Source organism: Hemicordylus capensis, chromosome 4 (genome assembly GCF_027244095.1).
Source record: "Hemicordylus capensis ecotype Gifberg chromosome 4, rHemCap1.1.pri, whole genome shotgun sequence".
In the NCBI taxonomy this organism is placed as follows: domain Eukaryota; kingdom Metazoa; phylum Chordata; class Lepidosauria; order Squamata; family Cordylidae; genus Hemicordylus; species Hemicordylus capensis.
In genome coordinates this window covers 33,391,930-33,412,025 of record NC_069660.1, presented here as the reverse complement: position 1 = coordinate 33,412,025, position 20,096 = coordinate 33,391,930, and the positions used below count along the sequence as shown (strand labels likewise).

At 45.1% G+C, this 20,096-nt stretch overlaps 1 protein-coding gene across 1 annotated transcript; it reads right to left on the bottom strand.

Annotated features, from left to right (window-relative positions):
- Nucleotides 1-9,657: 9,657 nt before the first annotated feature.
- OCSTAMP (osteoclast stimulatory transmembrane protein) lies at nt 9,658-18,676 on the bottom strand. Its single transcript, XM_053243470.1, has 3 exons — nt 18,651-18,676; nt 14,615-15,659; nt 9,658-10,911 (listed from the first exon to the last, which is right to left on the bottom strand). The coding sequence occupies exons 1-3, from the start codon at nt 18,674-18,676 to the stop codon at nt 10,552-10,554; spliced, it is 1,431 nt and encodes a 476-aa protein (XP_053099445.1). The 3' UTR covers nt 9,658-10,551.
- Between the last annotated feature and the right edge of the window lie 1,420 nt (nt 18,677-20,096).

Genomic DNA, 20,096 nt, shown 5'->3' with positions numbered 1-20,096 from the left:
TGGTGGTGGTGAGACAGAACAGGGAGTCCATCAGAATATTAGTTCTCGCACCTTCACAATTTCCCTAGATTTCCCTCTATATTTTTTTCAGACTGAGGGCTAAATTAGATGTGATGTGGGAGACCCGTGTTTTGATCTTCTGGAATCTTTTTCTTTACTTCAAAGCAGCTGCAGGGAAGGGATTGTTCATCTGACTGGGGAAGTGATGATGAAAGGGTTATTTCCCATGCCTTTTCTCCAATCTAAATCTCCCCCAACAAGTCATCATTATCTTCACAGGGGGCTGGGGAGGAATGCCTGCATGGTGCCTCTATTATTTCTCCAACAGGGCTCACAGCCACTTGAGGGCTTAGATTGAGAAATGGGAGGGAGGGAGGGAGGAGTAAACCACTCAACCAGCTCTGCTCCCCCTATCAAATTAGCTGCCTACTCCCCACAAGTTTGTTTGTTTGTTTGTTTGTTTGTTTGTTTGTTTGTTTGTTCGTTAGTAACAAAAAAAAGTCCCAGGATCTGCTACTTCATTTCTGTTTTGGCCCTTAGCCAATCTTTTCCAAGAATGCTGATCATTCATGTCTTGGAAACCATGTTCTCCTCTGTTCGCATCACATTTTCCATTATCCTCTTAAAATTGATACTGGGCCAATGGCCAAGAGCAAAACACACTCCCCATTATATCAGATTTCCCTCTGCCTCGATCTGTGTGACTTATGACCCTAATCCAAGTCCATTGCGACAAACCTCCTTCTTAATTCCACATTTCACAGCTTCCAAAATTGTGCTTAGCCACCCCAGACTTCCCTATTTCTTGCAGAAACTTTTATATCAGCACTGCTTTAAATCTGAGCAATAGTACAGCAACAGGTCAGCTTGCAGATCTCTGTCAGGTGAAGAATCAAATATACTGATATTGAAAAGACGAGGGTGGGGTGCACATCAGGCATGAAGTAGAACTGTCCTTGCTTATCAAGCTTTTGCTTCCCAAACAGCCCTTCAGTGGCGACTCAAAACGTCTATGTGCCTGAGACAGGGTGCCAAATGCTGCTTCCTTTGCATGCACCCTCCTCCCAGGAGGCAGGAGGGCATCTTGCTGTCCTGTTGGTGCCTCAATAATCTGCTGCCTGAGGCGACCTCCTCAGTTCACCTCATGGAAGGCTGCCCTTGCAGTCCTTACATCGGTGTGTCAGGGCATCGCCCTCACCCTGCACACTGTATCACCTGGAGAGGCCGAGAGGATGCCATCTATCATCAAATCTGGGTCAGAACCTTGGCCAACAGGAAAAGCCAGTGGCAGCAGAGGGAGCCAGGTGAGGAGAAAGGGCCATAGGCCACCACATGTCCAGCAGAATAAGCTAGGACGCAGCAAGACCAGAAGCAATGGCAGAGAGGGAGGTGCTGTTGGAGCAAGGAGGAATGATTGGTTGTATTTATATACTGCCCAATATAAAATCTATGGGCGATTTACAATTTAAAACACAACAATTAAAACCTTAAATCATATAAAACAAATTAAAATAACCAAATAAATAAACTTTAAAACCTCATAAACTAAAACCCCAATAAAATAGGTGTGTTTTCAAAAGTTGTTTAAAAGCAGCCAGAGATGAGGAGGTTCTGATTTCATTTGCTCTGGGGCAACACTAGAGAAGGCCCATTTCGGGTCGCCACCAAATGAGCTGGTGCTATGGCAAAGGAAGGGCAAGCAAAGCCTATGGAGAAAATAAAGAAACTGGGTAATAAGGAAGGGTGGGGCCCTGAGAAGCTGTGGGGGTTGCTCCTCTCTATTTAGACTGACAACGGTCCGTGATGAAGAAGACTGGTCAGGGTCCTCTGGTGAAATGCCAGGGAATAAAGATGCAAGTCCAGCAGAACTGGAGTGAGTCCCCTGCATCTCTGAGGCCCCTTCCTGAAGATCTGAGGCGGTCTCAGGGCTTAAGACCGCAGAGAAGGTGCCACACAGTGTTTCCCAAACTTTTGAGACCTAAGGCACAAATTTTATTTTTTTCTGGATTAAAAGTGAAAGTGTAACTGGATTAAAAGTCCTTATTCTCAAAAGAGACAGAAGCCATATTCAGACTTTATTTTGTATGTGTGTACAGGTTTCTGTACACATCATCTACATGTTTTTGTACATATGCTAATTTTAAAAGTGAAACTGGGCGCAGGCCTCCTCCAGCGCAGGGGACTGACAGGACTACTGTTGGTGCATAACTGTGTGTGCATTCAGGGCTGTACGTGTGTTGTGTTCACTTCACACAGATGGTAGATGTGTTGAACAAAATGTGTGAATGGAGCAATAGGTATATATAACTTGCTCCCAAAACAATGGGCAGGCACTCTTTCTGCAAATGTGGGGTAGCCCAGTTAAGACTGCCTCCTGGTACCACCACCACCATCCCTTTGTTGAGTTATTCAGGACTTCAGGATGGATGTGCTTTCTGGACAATTGTGATGTTTCTGAGATTTCCCTGAATCTGTCAAATTGTAGAGAGTGAGCTGCAGAGTATCCATACTCCCCTCTGTCTTGCCCTATCCTGGTCTCCCATTAGGGCCCACAAGTTGAGGCGAGGACAGCCTGCAGGATTTCAAAGAGCTCCAAGAGAGCAAACTGTATTGAATGGAGTCCCAGCTCCAGCTGAGCCCTTTTATGTCTCTTGCTCCAACTACATCCCTCAGGTTTCTGTTGCAGCATGTGGATTCCTAAAGGGGCAGGACCCCACAGGTCTGGAGCCAAGCAATCTCTGGTCTCTCAGCCACCTCTTGCCTGCCATGTGTTTGTGAGCAGGCACAGAAGGGTGAGAGGTTACCGATTCATCTGGGTCCCAACTGTTGGGTCAGTCCAGCTCAGAGGGGACATTTCTGCTGGGGGTCCAGATTCAGGCTCTTGGGACTCCTCATTGCCGAATTCATTCTTGCTGCAGGGGCCTGAGTCCTATACTTCAGCACCTGGTGTTGGTGATGGGGATTTGCCTGACTCTTCCCCCTTTGGATCTGAGTTCTGGCTGTCACTCAAGGTGAAAATGAGGCCGTAGCTCAGTTGCAGAGCATCTGCTTGGCATAATTAGGTCCCAGGTTCGATTCCTGGCTTCTCCAGGTAGAGCTAGGAAAGACTCCTTCCTGAAACTTGGAAAAGCTGCCAGTCAGTGTAGACAATGTTGAGCTAGATGGATCAATGGCCTGACAGGATATAAGGCAGCTTCCTGTGATGTTGCTGTGCATATATTGGGAGAGAGACGAGGGATCAATGTGGCACAGGGCGTCCCCACTCCAAGAGGCACAAGGTGGTGGACACTTCCAACATGGGGGCTTGAATATTTCAAATCATACTTCAGACCTTTCATGGTAAACCAATTTGAGAATCACTGGACTATGGCCTCTTTCTGCCCCTGCAAACCTGGCAAGCAGAGAGGCACTGAAATTCTATCTACTTGCAGAAAAACATGAGTGCTAAAAAACTGAAACGCCTTTCAGATCACAAACAGCTGATTTCCTTTGCCTTATGAATCAGCAGGGGACACATTTAAACCAGTCAATAATGTGACTTTCCCCCCAGGCTAGAGAATCAGCCTGCTGGCCCAAGAGCAACAGGAGCCTGACTCACAGCAGGTCTCTGGGCAGCAGCTCATCAGGGTCTGGCCAAATTCAAGAAACTGATCTACACACTGAAGAGAATGAGAAAGCAGAGCACAGTGGTAGAATCCAGGACTTTACCACTTCTGACTTTAGAGGAGCGCCATATCATGTATGCAAACGTGTTGCACTAGTTCAAGGATGTTACACTAGCTAGTTTCGGCTAAGATGGGATCTTACCAGTGTTACACTGCTGCAAGAGGGTCCTGTGGCACACCTCTTGATGTGAAACCTCTTCCTCAGTCCATATCTGTTCCAGGGAATGTCGCAAAGGTGTATGCTGTCCCTGTTGTGCATATGCAAGGCTTGTGCAAGCAGACCAAGAATGCAAGAGACTAAGCAATAGTGAGCATCCCCACAGGTATGTGACCTCCCTTTGTGTGGGTACATCTTTGTTCATTGCACTAGTGCAGTGTCAGAGCCGAGTGGTGGCTGGTCAGTAAGGGCAGGAGGTGCAGTGCCCCCCACCCCAAACAAAAACAAACAAGTTAATAAAAGATCAGACTTACCAGCAACCAAGTAAACCTTCAGAGCAGTGCTCCCTCTAAGGCATGTGCACGTGTGCATGCTCACGAGTTTTTTAATTTCCGCTCCGTTAATTTTAGATCCTGCTCAGGTTGAACGAGGAAGGCCCGATTCTGAAGGCACGTGTGCGCACACTGCCTTGATACTGACACCCAGAACAAAACTCATTCTGCAGACAGATTAAAAAAAAAAATAGAGAGAACACTGCTTCAGAGCAGGGAGCTTCTTCCAGCCCGTTCTCCCCTGCCTGTAACTTCTTGTTTTGGTCTTACAGGCTGGAACAGTTGCTACTCAAGCTGCCCCAGCCAATCTGATTCCTAGGGGGTTCCTCCTGGCACTGACCCCAGGAAGAACTAAAATAATAGGTTAAAATGCACTTCCTGGTTGTTTCAGGGTTACCATCAGCTTGTCTGGTGGCGACTCAGAGACGGGCCTTCTCTATAGCTGCTCTGGGGCTGTGGAATGTGCTCCCTGCGGAAATCCGTAATTTGAATTCTCTATTAGCCTTCAGGAGAGCCCTTAAAATGTATCTGTTTGGCCTGGCTTTCCAGGGTTTTTAAATTGGTTTTAATATTTTAACCCAGTTTCAGGGTTTACATTTTCCCCTTCTTCCTGGGGGCAGTGCCAGGAGGAGCTCCCTAGGAATCAGAGTGGCTGGAGAAATTTGAGTTGCAGCTGTTCTAGCCAGTAATACCAAAACAGGAAGTTGCAGGCAAGGGAGGCAGGTTGGAGGAAGTCCCCTGCTCTAGAGGATTCCCTGGCTGCTGGCAAGTCTGATCTTTTACTAGCCTGTTTGTTTGGTGGGGTGGGGGGGATGCAACCCCTGCTTTGTCCCTTCTGTCCCACTTTCTGCCTTTTGCCCTTCCTTTCTGCTTTTCTCCCTGCTTTTTGTCCTGGCTTCTCCTCACCCCACCTTTTGCCCCCGATTTTCTGCTTTTTTTCTCTTTCTGTTTTCCTCAGTGCTGGCAGGTTTATGTAAATAACCAAGTCCACTGGGGTGGGGGGGGGCATGCTTCAGTGGCCAGGATCTCCCCTGCTCCAATGCCCACCAGCTGCTGCTGTTAGAGCCTCTGCTAACTAAACAAAGAGGCACCTTTTAAAACGGTGGTTCTCTTATATTTATCAAGGGGAGATGCAAGTGGTCCAATTCACCCTCAGTATAGCATTTTCTAGTTGCTGCTGCTGGTTTCTAGCTTATGTTTCATTTAGATTGTGAACCCTTTGGGAACAGGGGACTGTGCTATTTATTTGTATATATATTTTCCTATGCAAACTACTTTGGGAACTTTTGTTGAAAAGCAGTATGTAAATATTCAAAATAGCAAATAATAGTTGTAGTGGTAGTAGTAGTAGTAGTACTGCTGCTAGTGGTAGTAGTTATCGTCTGGCTGTTGAATGCTGTTTCCTCATACAAACAACATTTACATCAGCATTCTCCTCTTAGCAGGGTGGGGTGGAGTGTCTCACCTTCCCTAGACTCTGATGGCTTTCTCATTAGAAGCATTCCAGAGAACTCTCTGTACCAAGAAGAACCCATCTCCTAACCATTGGCTCCAATTGAAGAAACATCATTTAACCAGCCTGCGCCATTAACAAGTGATCTGCCAGACAAAGGAACTCTGTCCAGCAGCATAACACTATGTTTCAGAGCTGATCTTTGGCACTGTAAATAAATAGCACTAGAATTGCTTGGTCTGGGCTCAGATTCAGTCTTGCAGCTGTTTTGTTTCTGGCTTAACGCCCTCTGCCCTGAGGAATATGATTCTGTATATAGATAGCTAGATTATAGAGCATCTGTAGGCACATATCTGCAAGCCAGTGTCGTTACATATAATTACTATCACCCTTTTTAGCTCTGTGAGATTACTATGGAATTTTAAGGAAGCCAAAAAATGTAAATAATGTTGCTGCCACTTTAGAGGTGGCATTTAACATAAACAAAACCCAGAGGGGAAAGGCATCTAACCACATATTTTCAAACAAATGAAAAATGTGGGCCGCATTTGAGGTTCATCCCTTCTTAATTTAGTGTAAGAAAAAAGGTTTCAGTAGTTAACACATACATTGGTTGTTATTGATTTGCAACGCAGACTTATTCTCTTTCTATTTGTGAGTGGAATGGGTCAGCTTGGAAAATGAGGACACAAATAGAGCTGCTCCCAACATTTGCCTACAGAGAAATCCGAGGCAAATTTAGAAGGCCCTTCTCAAATGAATCACCTATAGAGATGCTGGGACATTCAAAATTATTTTAGGACAATTTGTGAAATTTCGCATACATCTTTGAAGGCCAATTAATATATATGCAGTGCAAACCACCACCCTTGTGTTTGCACTGGGAGCAGTGGCACAGCCACCACTGGATAAGGGGGGGAATGTCCCTGGGTTTCTGGGGTCTCAGGAACGCATCAAGAGGGAATCCAAATATTTGGATAACTAATATTTTAATGTAATAGTCATAAATCCATGTAGTCGGAAAACTGTCTAACTGTATTAAATAAATCTAAACCAGTTCAAGTGTGTGTGTGTGTGTGTGTGTTTCAATAACATTTGTAAAATGTAATCATTGAAATAGTCTCTGAGTATCCAACTAGAAGAATAAAACCCAACTAGCTTAACCTGTGCAGAGTATCTTCATGCTAGTACTTGATTGCTCCCCTCACCCCCTGCCACAGCCCACCTCACCTCAGAGAACTCTCCACCCTCACCTGAGCTGCATTCCTGCTGCTCCTCCTCCATCTCGTTGCTTCCATCCCCCTCACCCCTCTTGGTCACGGCTGCATCGTTACTGGCACCTATTAGCTAAGCTGCAGCCCCCTATCCCCAGAGACCTCCCCACCCTCACCCAAGCCCTGCTCCTGCTCCTCCCCACAAGAGCAGCAGCAGCGGTTGACAAGGCCCTTCCTCACTGCCACTCATTCCCCTCAGACCGCTGACAGGCCCAGGCCCATCTCTTGCCTGCCTGCCTTCCTCCACCAATGGCCCCGGTAGGTCAAACAGTAGCAGTGGTTGACTGGGCCCTTCCTTGCTGCCAGTAGCATCTCCATGGCCGCTCGTTCCCCTCAGGCTTCTGACAGGCTCGGGCCCATCCCTTGCCCTTCCTTGTTTCTCTCTTCCCCTCCCTTCTTTTTCTCACTTTCTCTCTCCATTTGCTCTTCCCCTCTGTCTTTCGTCCCCTCCCTTCTTTTCTCTCTCTCTCTCCCTTCCTGAGTTAACAGAACTTGTTCATCTTGTTTCCTCATCTAATTCACACAATGGCATCCTCCTTCTCCGGAAAGGGCTCCTTCCTCCCTCACAAACCCTCTCTTCACAGACCCCTGCCCACTATCCTTTTATATATATAGATTCCTCTCCTCTACAATCAAAAATATCTTCCAACCAGTGACAGTTGCATTCCAACTGACCTTAACCATCACAGGTTCCTCCTCCTTATCTGCATATGGAATCCCCACTGCCTAATCACCACAGTGCCACAGGCTTCTCCTCCCTATCTGCATATGGAATCTCCACCGCCCAACCAACCCGGTGCTTCTGCTCTCACAGGCTCCTCCTCCCTATCTGCATATGGAATCTCCACTGCCCAATCACCACAGTGCTTGTGCTCGCGAACTCTTGCAAGATCTGCCACGCATGGGATTAGCCACAGGCATGCCTTAGAGAATTATATATATAGATAGTTCATTTCAAAAATGTCAGGTTGCCAATAAGATGGAAGAAGTGTAGATAGGTGTTCTCATCTGGTCACAGTGTACCATTTTAATTGAAGGATGAAATATTCTATCAGAAATTTGCCAACATCTGCTGATCTGTCTTATGCTTTTGCCAGACGCGTTTTGACTATGTTGAGTTTTCTGCAGTGGCAATATAGTAAACTACGACTATCTCAAAATATAAATTATCCTGGAAACCATCTAGGATACTTGCTGTTTGAAAAATCCTTGCTGCTAGTAGTCACTACCCAATATGAGAGTTAAACTAGTAGTGGCTTCTCCCTTCAGCTTTGTGAATGGTTATGTGAATGGGTTCAAGATATGCTGTGCTAGTACTAGATAGGGCCACTTGCGTTCTCACTGCAAAATGTAAGAGAATCACCACCACCTGAAAGGTGCCTCTTTGCCCAGAGCTCAGGCTTTTTATCCTGGCTGCTTGTATTGAGACTTGGGACACACTCTAGAATAATATTTACTAGAATATATTTGAATCATATTACCACATATTACTTGAAAGAAGCACCTTTCAAGTAGTGGTTTCCTTATATTTTGTAGGGAGAGAGCTCGCTCCCTCTCTCTCTCAGGCATATCCATCGCTAATCCCATGTGTGGCAGCTCTTGCAAGAGTTTGCAAGCAGCTGCCAGATAGCGACCGGGATGGGTGGGAGGGGAGAAAATGGCAGCAGCAGCTGGGCTGGGGACCTAGTGGGGGGAAAAGATGCAGTAAATGGTAGCGAGTGACTGGCAGGCAGAGAAAACTGCAGGGATGGGTAGGCGGGAAGAAGGCGGCGGCAGAGACCGGGTGGGAAGAAAACGATGGCAGCAGGCAGGAAAAGCAGCAAACTAAAGGCGCAGATGCTCTGCAACCGGCCCAGCTAGTTGTCTTTATTTGTCCCAGTGTAGCATCTTTCCCTATGGTTATTGCTGGTGCCTACCTTGTATTTCTTTTTTTCCTGTGACTCCCTTTGGGACGGGAACCATCTTTTCATTTATTTTCCTGTGTACACTAATTCAAAAAGTTTTCGTCGTCGTTGAACAGCAATACATAAATACAATTACATGCTGCATACCACCTTCCAAACCCTCAAATCCTTTGCAAGTTCCCTAAGGGATGCTTTGCCTGAAACCTATTTACCCAATGACTCTTGTGTTGCCAAAGTTTCTCTCTCTCTCTCTCTCTCTCTAAGCACGTGCCACTTTCCATCCGCAATAGGTCTCAGCTGCATGTTCAGCAATGCTCAGTCAAGAGAACTATTATCAAATGAATAATTTTGTTATAAGGATGCTGAGTTATTGCTTTACCCAAGAACTTATCCCATATGTATAATCCTGTGCTTCATATCCGCTGTATATTGTACATAAATATAACACATTCTAAAATATGTGCCTAAGTAAGACTCTTCATCTTCTACAGATGTTAGAATCCTTTTTATCTATCAAGAAGGCTTAAGCTTTATCTATGTAATATGAAAGGCTGCTAGACACATGCTAAATGATGATAATTGTGGTGATCATGCTGGAAATTTAGCTCAGTGCATCTTTTCTTTATTCTTCAGGTTTCTTCTGCTAATTTAGATTAATAATTTACTTTGTTGTTGAACAGATTAACTAAAGTGGAGACAATTATTTCTCTGCTAGAGGAGATACAGCCATAAAATAAAACCTGTAAAACAGATAGTCTTTTAATTTTAATTCATTTAGCAGCAATATGTTCTTCCTTGGCTGTACAAAACATTCTAACAACATAATACTAAATGTAGGGGGGAGTGGGGAAATAAATATGTGAGATGGGGATATTTTTAAGTTGTGTGTTGAAATGTTTCTGCTAATGCATATTTGCATAAATATACCCATTTTCTGTTCTTACATTTTTGTGAGTTCAGAGCTTCTTTGTGCCCTCAAAAACCCATGTATTAAATACTGCATGTGTCACGGGGTGTCTGTGTAGGGGGATGATGCTTAACTTGTGGGGTAGGGGGGTTCCAAAGGCCTTTAGGACCAAGTTCCAAAATTACCTGGGGGTACCTCTGATTACTCTCTGCACCACTAGAGCATCTTTCGGGCATAGGGCACAGCAGCAACACTCAGATCAGTGATGCTCCACAAATGAAGTGAGGTGAGGCAGTCACCTCAAGCAGTGGATTGGAGGAAGCAGCAGGTTGGCTGCCCTGCCCTCCCACCACTCATTTCACCCCACTCAGGCCCTGGGGTCCCTTAAAACTACTACATACCCCCAAATGCACCATCTTTCTGGGGACTTAGAAGAACTTAAAGTGGGGGAAAGGAGGATGTTTTGAAATAGAAACTGCAGCGAGGGCAAGCAGCTGGCTCCAGTGCTCCGTAGGAGTGAAGAGGACATTGTGCCTGCTGTCCCTGGCCCTGCACAGTCCCTGGTAAGGGAAGGAGACAGGGAGAGGGCAGGGAACCGGCACTTCCTGTCAGGCCCAACAGGAATATCAGAACTCCAACGGAATTCAGACATGACAGTGCGGAACTCAATCAGAGGTTCCGACTGTCATGGCTCTCTACTGTCATGTCTAATTCCTTCTGATAATGCCTGACAAAGAACATATCAGATCCAACGTGCCTGTCAGATGGACACAACCACACAGACCCACTTTAAAAGCTGCTATTATATCATTTGCCAAGTTTTCTTCCCCTTCTAAGATGAAAACACATCTTTCTTCCCTCATGGAAGCAATTTTACAGTTGGTTCCTGCTCTTTTTGCTCCCTTTTCTTGTATTTCCTGACAAGTTTCCTGTAGAGGTATTGGACTCTCTGGTCTTCTTGGCTCTCGAAAAAGGAGGCTGAAATTTTTCGGCAGAGTCTATGTGAATACGTTTCCAGAAATACCATGGCATAAATGATACAACATAGGAGTCCAACAGCCAGGGTCACAGCTGTGTTGGGAGGATTCGGGCACTTCATGGAGCAGTCATCAGAAACCAAACTCATATTCAGATGGTAACTCATTTCAAATGGAGACCAGTGTGTTTCATAAAAACTCTTATGAGGAAAAAATCCCAAAAACCTCAGAATTATTTTCACCTGAAACAATAAAAAAGAATGATTCAGTAGAAATCCCAACACCTCACAAAACAAAAACCTTTGATTATGAAATGTGAAAAATGCAGTTAACGGTATATTATAAGGCCCTTATCCAGAGAAAGTTGATCATGCTTAGATCCTTTGAAAATCATTTTGACAATTTACAAAAAGCTAGCTTAAGTCCAATTCATTTCGATGGGACAAGTTTGACAAACAATCTCTGGATCAAGGCCTTGGTATAATTTTTCTATCTTGGATGAAATTTTACCTGACTTTCTACATAATCAACCAAAAATTATTTGAATGACCAACATAAATTAATACGTAGCTATTGAATAGTTCTAAGTCGTCTATATTCAGGTGTTTGTGCTACGATACCATAGTATAAAGATGATACCACAGTATATGATACTTTAGTATAAAGATAGCACACCTATGTTTGGGGCTTCTTTCAAATACAAGTCTGAAATGAAAATGTGCATGGTAAAGAAGTCATTTGAACTAACTGCCACAAGTGCAAATTGAACATCATAAGTGGTATAGGAAAATACATACAGGTCTTTAGATGCTCAGCTATGTGCTTCATGCGAGTAGTGGCTAATTCACACAACCAGTTGGCTGTGCTTATGCTAAATCCATGCTGAAAAGCATGGTGGACATCTTCATTCCCCGCCCCCCCCAAAAAGGAACCTCACACGCATTAACTTGCTGCATTCCAAAGTAAAGTAACATGAGTGCTTGTATGGGGAGGTGGGATTTTCACCAATCTCCTCTTTCCTCTGAAGTACTCTGTAGCCCGTGAAAATATGTCCCTGAGTGTTGTGCAGAGCTCAAGGACTTGTTTTCAGGGATCACAGTGCTTCAAAGGGAAAGGGAGATCAGCAAAAATACACACACACACACCCGCATGAACATCCACACTGCTTTACACTGGAAAGCAGCAAATGTGTGTGTGCATCCTTTGCTGCACAAGTGTTTTGTAAGTCAGGCTGTTGGCCAATAATCACAGAAAATTATTTTTTAAGTAGGTTGTGTGGGTTAGACCTAAGGGCTGCTATAGAAATATGGGCAAGTAGAAGGTAAGAAATCATGAGTTTTAAAATACTACTTACATTTGTCAATGGATCTCTTTTCAGCCATGTAATGAAGCTTGGTCAATACATGCAACATAATTATTTTTGACTTTTTTTACATAGAGAATAATCAAAAGTTGTCTTCCACTGCAGTTCAAGGTAGTATAATCCATTCTACCATCTCATTCTAAAGCATGTGTAGACCAGGTTTCAGTGGAAACCCTGAGAAGTGGAAATGTACACATACCAGGCCTATCTGTATGGTGGAATATTAGACACAACCATTTCCCATCTCAGTTTGTGTTGGATAAGTTATGAAAAATTATGGTTAATTTTCACCATGTAATACCTATTTTCTTTTAACTCAGTGGGAAACATGGTGTGCAGCCCTCCATCAATGGAAGAAGGGCTGAGGGTTCACAAGATACCCCCATTGCTAACTTGGCAAAGAGGCACCTTTTAATGTGGTGATTCTCTTTATTTAACAGGGGGAGAGTAACTGGTAGGGATGTGCATGGATCCACGGAGGTGTGGTCTGGCACTGAGGGGCATGTAACTTTAAGGGTGGGGGGTAGTACTCACCCCTCCTGCCGCTTTCCCCCCTCTGGCACACAACCTTATAGCAAAGATTTTGGGGCGGCAGCATTCCTCCCTGCCCCCGTCGTTGCCAATTAAAAGCGGAAGTTGAGAGCACGCATGCGCCCATTGCGGTGGGGCAGCAGGGAGGAACGCTGCCGCCCCAAAATCTTTGCTATAAAGTTGTGCGCCAGAGGGGGGAAAGCGGCGGGAGGGGTGAGTACTACCCCCCCGCCCTTAAAGCTACATGCCCCGGACCGCTGGACCGGCCCCAATCCAGACCAGTTTGGAGGCCTCTGCAATGGCCCCGGACCGGTCCGGTGCACATTCCTAGTAACTGGCCCTTTCCATCCACAGCACAGTACTTCCAGTGACTGTTGCTGGTGTCTATCTTGTGTTTCTTTTTAGATTGTGAGCCCTTTGGGGATAGGGATCCATTTTGTTTATCTTATTTATTTGTTATTTCTCTGTGTGAACCACCCTAAGCCATTTTTGGAAGGGCGGTATAGAAATTGAATGAAGAAAAAGAAAAGAAAGAAAGAAAGAAAGAGAAAGAAAGAAGCCTATAGTGTCTTTGCACAGAAGGCTTCTCTCCTAGGGATGTGCAAATCAATTTGTACAAATTGATTTGTACCCAACTCTACCTGTTTGGAGCAATTTGTGGACAAAACAAATCGCCTCTGTGCTAGCTGGCCAGATTCAGATCCAAAACAAATCATCCAGATTTTGGATCTGAAAAATTTGTAGATTCAGATCTCCATTTTGTGGCAATCGCTCTTGCTATCTCCATTTTATATCAGGATTTTTTTTTGAAAATCCCACCCTCCCAAGCTTCAAATTGGTGACTTACAGTGTGCAACGATTGGCTGGTGATTCCCCCCTGGTTCCAGATGTCTCATTTCCATTCAAATCTTGTGTTGCCAGGGGTGACTGACCCAGCATTGGCTAGGGGAAGGGTCAAAGAAGAGACACGGGTGGGGGGAGTTTGAAGGAGGGAATTAAGACCAGTACTTTAGGAGACAGCCAGCCACCATTCTGCCTTTCTGCCTTGTGGGAAAAGAAAGAGAGAGCCAGAGGAGCTTTGCTTTGCTTTGCCTGCCTGCTGCCTGGAGTGTATTCTCTGCTTTTTGTTCCTGCTTTCTTGATTGAGGAAAAGAGGAGAGATTTTTTTTTCACCCCCCTTCCTGCTGCTTAGAGAATCACTGCCTGTGCCTGCTGTCTGTGCGAATCAATTTGGGTACAAAACTATTTGTACCCGAATCTACCTGTTTCATTTAGGAGATTTGTGGACAAAACAAGTCGCTCCTGTGCTGGCTGGCCAGATTCGGACCCAAAACAAATGGTGGGGGGGATTCAATTCAGATGATTCAAATTGAATTTAAAAAATCAATTCGTGCACATCCCTTTCCTCAATGGATCAGGCACAAAGGAGGAGAGGAAGTGATTTTTGTATGTCTTTTCTCCCTCTGAAAGTGCTTTCCACTTGTGTAAATCTGTTCCTTGAGGGCTGCATGACCCTCAGGATCAGATTTATACAAGTGTAAAGGGCTTTTGGAGGGAGGAGAGATGCATGAAAATAAGTCCCTCTCCATACCCAGTCCATGTGCAAAGAAGCCTTCAGTGCAGAGACGCTGATGCTTCCTTGTGGACCCACAAGCCTCCTTCTGACAGCAGGGTGCTGTGCATCATGTAATATAATAGGACTACTTTCAGTCATTTTCAGCCACTGAGGTCATTCACATAATCAAAAACTGTGTTCTACCCAGGTTTGGGAGCTGTTTGTGCTCACAACTTTCAGTTGCATGGAAGCAAGGTGAGAGGATAACCTGAAGTGATTGTGTAGAAGCAAGGTAGGAGGAAAAGCTACCCAGGATTTCCTCCCACCTTGCTTCCACACAACCAAAAATCAGGAGCACACACCGCTCCCAAACCTGGGTAGAACACAGTTTTTGATTGTGTGAATGACTTCATCATATAAGACTGATAGCATAGACATTCCAATAAAGTTTTGATCTTGACATCCCTTCACTTGAGCTACAGGCTTTGGCACTTACATGGTATTTTATCTGGAATGTAATTGGTACCACAGGGAACTGAGCAATTTCCATCACAGCTGCTTCCGCCAAGTGGAAGACAACATAGTCCACTACTATAACCACTATCATCAACATCAGCACTAATGTCAGGAAAAAAAGGTTCATTAGAGATGTCATGAGTTCTTCTTGAGAGAGCCTGAGACCAGTTGATTTAATCAATTTTTTCGGGGAGCAAACCAGTAGGTGTGTTGCTTTGTTTTTATGAGCCAGTGCTTTTAGCTTTTTGGTGATGTAAATATTGTCAAATTGGAAATCAGTGAGGTAGCACTTCAGGTACCAAGCAGACTCAAAAATAAGATAGAAGAGGAGGAAGCCAGCAATCACCCGGTTGGCCAACAGCATGCTTTTCTGGGCCAACAGTTGAACATGCGAGAAATCTTCCTTGATTCCTTGGCTAGCATTGATCATTTTCTGATTCAGCAGGTTGTGGTTGTTGAATGTTTTAAATTCAGCAGGGCTATCCATAGGTTTCCAAATGGCTTTTGCTTGTTTCATGTTGATCAGATATTCACTGAAATCTCGCGAAGCACTTCCTAACAGAACGGTGGAGGTTAGAAGGCTCTTGGAGGAATTCTTCCAGATACATTCAATGACTTTCAGTATGGATTGGATGTTGTTCATGATGTTTGGGACTATGTTGACAGCCACAATCATGAAGCAGGTAGACAGAAGCAGCTTCCGCCCTTGCTTAGTCCCTAATGTAGGCACAATCATAGTGAACATGCAACGGATGGGGTGTACCAAGAAGAGGGTCAATAAGGCCAGAAGACTAATGACAGCAGCAGTTGTGGCTGAGAACTGAAAAGAATACTCGAGTGAGGAAAACATCCAATGGTAGAAGAGGCCCCCTATTGAAACAGCAATACAACAGCATATCAGAAACAAGGACAAAAGCTGCTTGTGGTTTGATGGTAGTGGTGTGGAATAAGCAAGCCAGGCTTCCAGGGTGAATTGTTGTATTCTTGGAAACAGAATGTCCTGGCAGTGGTTCCAGATTCTTAACCTGTACAAATAACGAACATTGTTATTCCAGGTTACCAGAACTGAAATTGCAAATATTCAGAAAAATCCAATTCAAAAATTCAAAATCCAGAAAGGTGGGGCGGGGACATTAACAACAGTCAATAGGTTCCAATGTCTCCCAAAGCCTTCTTTGGAATCTTTCTTGGCACCTGAATACATTCAAACATAGAAGCCCTCCAGGAAGAGGGCTTCAACAAACTCAGTACTACTAGTGAAAAGGCTTTGCATCTTTTGTGAACATTTGGAATGTGGATTTTTAGACTGATTGGAGTCTTTTGATTATTTGGCATGTGTCAGATATGAAATTTCATAAAAGCTCAGATACTAAATAGTACTGTCAAATATAAAATACTGTTGCATGCCAACCATAAGATATGGTCAAATACGAGCTCTTAAGTATTGTCAGATAATAAATACCTTTACACAACAACATTTAACTATCAAATACAGCTAACAATCTGGAGAATAATCAATAGCAAAATTCAGAGCAGAAGTTTTAGGCCAACTTCATTGCAGATCTACTGGCTATTAATATAAATATCCATAAACATTAAATGTGAATGTCAGTACCATTGGATATTTCATATGTATACACAGTACAAGATCTACAACATATCGGCAGACAATGGGGCTGCTAACATGACTGCACATGCATGGCAGGCTGGGGGGAGGCACGGTTGAACCCCAGATGACTATTCACAGCCTTGGTGACACACAAGACGCATACCCACACAATCAACTCTGCCAAGAACAGCACAGACAAATCTCCACGCTGTGCCCAGTAGTGCTGGTAAACAGAGGCCAGAACCTCCGTGAATCCCACAGTGCACCACGTGACATGCATGATGCATTGGGGGATTCGCCCAAGAGATGGGCACTCTAGGCACCCATCTCTATGTGCAGCCAGGCTACTACTACTACTACTACTACTACTAGTAGTAGTAGTAGTAGCCTGGCTTGCCCATGGGCCAGTAGCCTGGGTTAAGGGAACACTTGCTCCCTTAACCTTGGCTAACAGCCGGGCTAAAAAGCAGGGCTAGGTGATGCTGCCCTTCTGGAATCAGGCCCAAACCTGGCAGTTCTCACATGCAGCCTAAGTCGGGTTGGGCATCCCTAGCCTGGGTTAGGCTGCACATGAGAACAGTCTCATTGTAATACTCTAATGTATATCCAGGAGCTAATGGCGATATTCACATGTTCCATTCCCCCCTCCCCCTGCTCTCCCATCTGAATTCGGACATAACACAGAGCTCCCTCCCTGCAGTCAGCGAGACTGCAGAGAAGAGGGGAAACTGGCTGCATGTGCTTCCTTCTTGACTGAAGGACAGCCCCGGCAGCCAGTTGCAACCAGAGTTGAGGGAGGAGCTTCTGGTTACTGAAAAGTGAGACTGCAGTGCCACGTTCAGAGGTATTGCTGGCACCACAAAACCGTAGTTAAAGGTGGAAGAACTGACTACAAACCAAAGGTACAAATCGGGGTCTGGGTATGGGTGTGCAAAAAAACAGTTTGCCCAGTTTGGTTCAAGTCCAAACCACTCGAATAGAACCAGGCATGTTCAGTTTTGTGCATCCCCAAACACCCCGGCTCGTCTAGAATTCAAGCCGGTTCGTGGGTTCGAATGCAAAAAAAGGTTAAAGGACTCACTGCCTCCAGTAGGCGTTGCCGTGGCTGGGAGAGGGGGTGTCCTCCAGACGTCCCCCCTCCCCCCGCCAGCCTCCCCCTGGTCTCAAAATGGCCCTGGTTGGGCAATTTTCGGCCCATTCTGGGCCTCTGTGTACTGGCCGTGGCCATTTTGGAGGCTGCGACACATGCACAATGGCCATCTGTGTGACCCTGGTTGAGCCAGTTCACACATCCCTAAGTCTGGGGAGGCAAACTTCAGATGCATGTTCTGTCCAAACTGAGGTTTCATGTATTTGGATGATCAAAAATTTCAGCCGGAGGCCTCTTCAACTTCATGTGATGTGCAAATGAGGCCATATAATATGATGAGATCTGCTAAGCTGTGATATTGATTTCATAGTACAGGAGAACCTTGCCATTTGTTGATCCCACATCCACCGATTCGTGTATCCACGGTCAGTTAATTGACCCCTGACTTCAGCATAGGTGTGGGGGGGAGTAAGGTTAATAAAGGGTTAAATTTGCATATCCGTGGGTTGGGGTGGCCAGAAATTACCTTCAAGGTCATTTGGGGCCACCATTTTGGAGCAGGAACCATTTTGTGGCTCATTTTTAATCCAAAAAACACACCCGCCCCCCCAGTGATTTTTTGCAGACAAATGACGAATTTGAGATTTGGGGGAGAGGCATTCCTGGAAGGCTGGAGAGCCGTGGAGTACTGTAGGGTACTTTATTTTGCTATTTCCCCAGTTTTTACCCTTTTTTGCCCTTTTCCAGTCTCCAGGAAACTACTCCCCCCCCCATTCCCATTGCCCCAATGCCCTGCTATCTGTAGTTCCCCCGTGGAATGGAACACCCGCGGATAATGGAGTTCACCTGTATTGCCAATGTCGTTTAGCTTAAAGAAGTGAATTCATTTCTATACAAATGAAAAAAAACTGGCCTGCACTGAGAATTTTTTCATCCTCAAGGTCATCCGTTGAATCTATATGCTAGAAGATTAAGGACAGACAAAAGAAAGTATTTCTTTTCACAATGTGGGGTTAAACTACAGAATTTGCTGCTGCCAGGTGCAGTGGCAACCATCAATCTAGATGGTTTTTAAACAGATTAGACAAATTCTTGGAGGATAGGACTATCAATGGACTACTAGCCTCAATAGCGGCATATTTCCATTGGAGGGGGGCATGCTCCCTAACACCAGGTGCTAGGGAATACCAATGGGATGAGGTGGTTGCCCTCTTTTTCTCACTTGCGTGCTTGCCAGATGCATTTGCTTGGCCGCTGAGTGAAGCAGGATGTTGGACTAGTTGGGTCTTTGGCCTGATCGAGCATGGCTCTCCTTACCTTCTTCTATTCAGGTCATTTCTCATCCCTTTACACAACAGAGGGGGAAATTCCCAAATGAACCGGTTGGCATATCTACTATTCAGTTCATTCAAGAACTATTTGTTTTCATAAAATTGCTGGGTGCGGGGGTGTTACATGAAGTACAGCAGCAGTGGTGGGCTTTTTAAAAATCATTTGAAAGTTGAAAAAGCGTGGCAGAGCCCCTTTTAGCAACTGCCTCTGTTGGCAACCATTTTCCCCACAATGCCCTGGGTGTTGTGACATTTCAGGGCATTGCTGGGGGGAATCACCACTACCACCACAAAAATATGATGGCTCCCACTGGCAGTGACAATTTCCTCCATAATGCCAGTGAGTAACATGTTAAGGTCATTCGCACAACCAAAATCAATGGGGGCAGAGAGGGCTGCAGAGAAGGCAGGAGCCTACCTGCCTTCCCCCAAATGTTCGGAGCCGCTCCTGGGTTCAGTGTAGCAAAAATGGCTGCCATTCATTATGAAAAAGAATGGCTGACTTAACAAAGCAATACATAAATGACTCCAATTGTTTAACATAAAACTGAATGGAGCAATTAAATTGTGGGGGGGATTATTGCACATGTCTAGTTTTGCTGAGATGACAGCAAGGGCATGCCATGGCGCAGTGTGTTTACTACTTTATACCCATCTGTACAACACCTAATAAAATCTCACCTCTAATGTATGTTCCTCTCCTCGGATTTCTCACAGCTGAGGTCAGCAAGCAATCTCTTCCCCTCCCCTTTCCCATATAGTGGAGAATATAATTTCACATGGTATTTCTCTGAAGTAATACATTAAATTGAAACCCAGTTGTATTGCCTCAAGGGCAGTGTAAATGCCATCATTTTAACCGTAGAGTTGTAGACTCTATTACAACAGTCAAACCTTACCTTTGTGAATACATTTGCCAAAGTAAGGTATAATATGATGATTGTTCTTCTGGTGGACAGTTGTAAATAGGAATTTAATTTCCCTTTGATTTTTCTAGGCACAGAGAAATAGTATATGCAATGTCTATATATATGTGTGTGTGTGTGTGTGTGTGTGTGTGTGTGTGTGTGTGTGTGTGTGTGTATAAATAAATTCTCCTAAACATACCCGTCGCTAATCCCATGCATGGCAGCTCACGCAAGAGTTTGCAAGCAGCTGCCTGAGGGATAGCGATGGGGACATGGGGAGAAAATGGTGGCGGCGGCTGGTCAGCTGGAGGGAATGTGCCGGCTGGCCGGCGAGGGAAAGCGCCAGGCCGGCAGGAAGGGAAGGGCCAGCTGGTGAGAGAAAGCGCTGCCGGCCGGCGGGGAGGCGGATGGAAGGGAAGGGAGGCGCCAGCTGGGCCGGCTGGCAAGAGAAAGCACTGTGGGCGGGAAGGGAGGGAAAGCATTGGGCACACTGACCGGCAAAGGAAGCCACCGGCAGAGGGAAA

Excerpts from the sequence above, each read along its gene's own strand:
- OCSTAMP (XM_053243470.1), bottom strand. The coding sequence starts at position 18,676 with ATGAGAAATGACCTGAATAGAAGAAG. Across the intron at positions 15,660-18,650 it reads AATGACCTGAATAGAAGAAG|GTTAAGAATCTGGAACCACT; the intron begins GTAAGGAGAGCC and ends TTATTTGTACAG. Across the intron at positions 10,912-14,614 it reads CATTCCAGATAAAATACCAT|GTGAAAATAATTCTGAGGTT; the intron begins GTAAGTGCCAAA and ends TTATTGTTTCAG.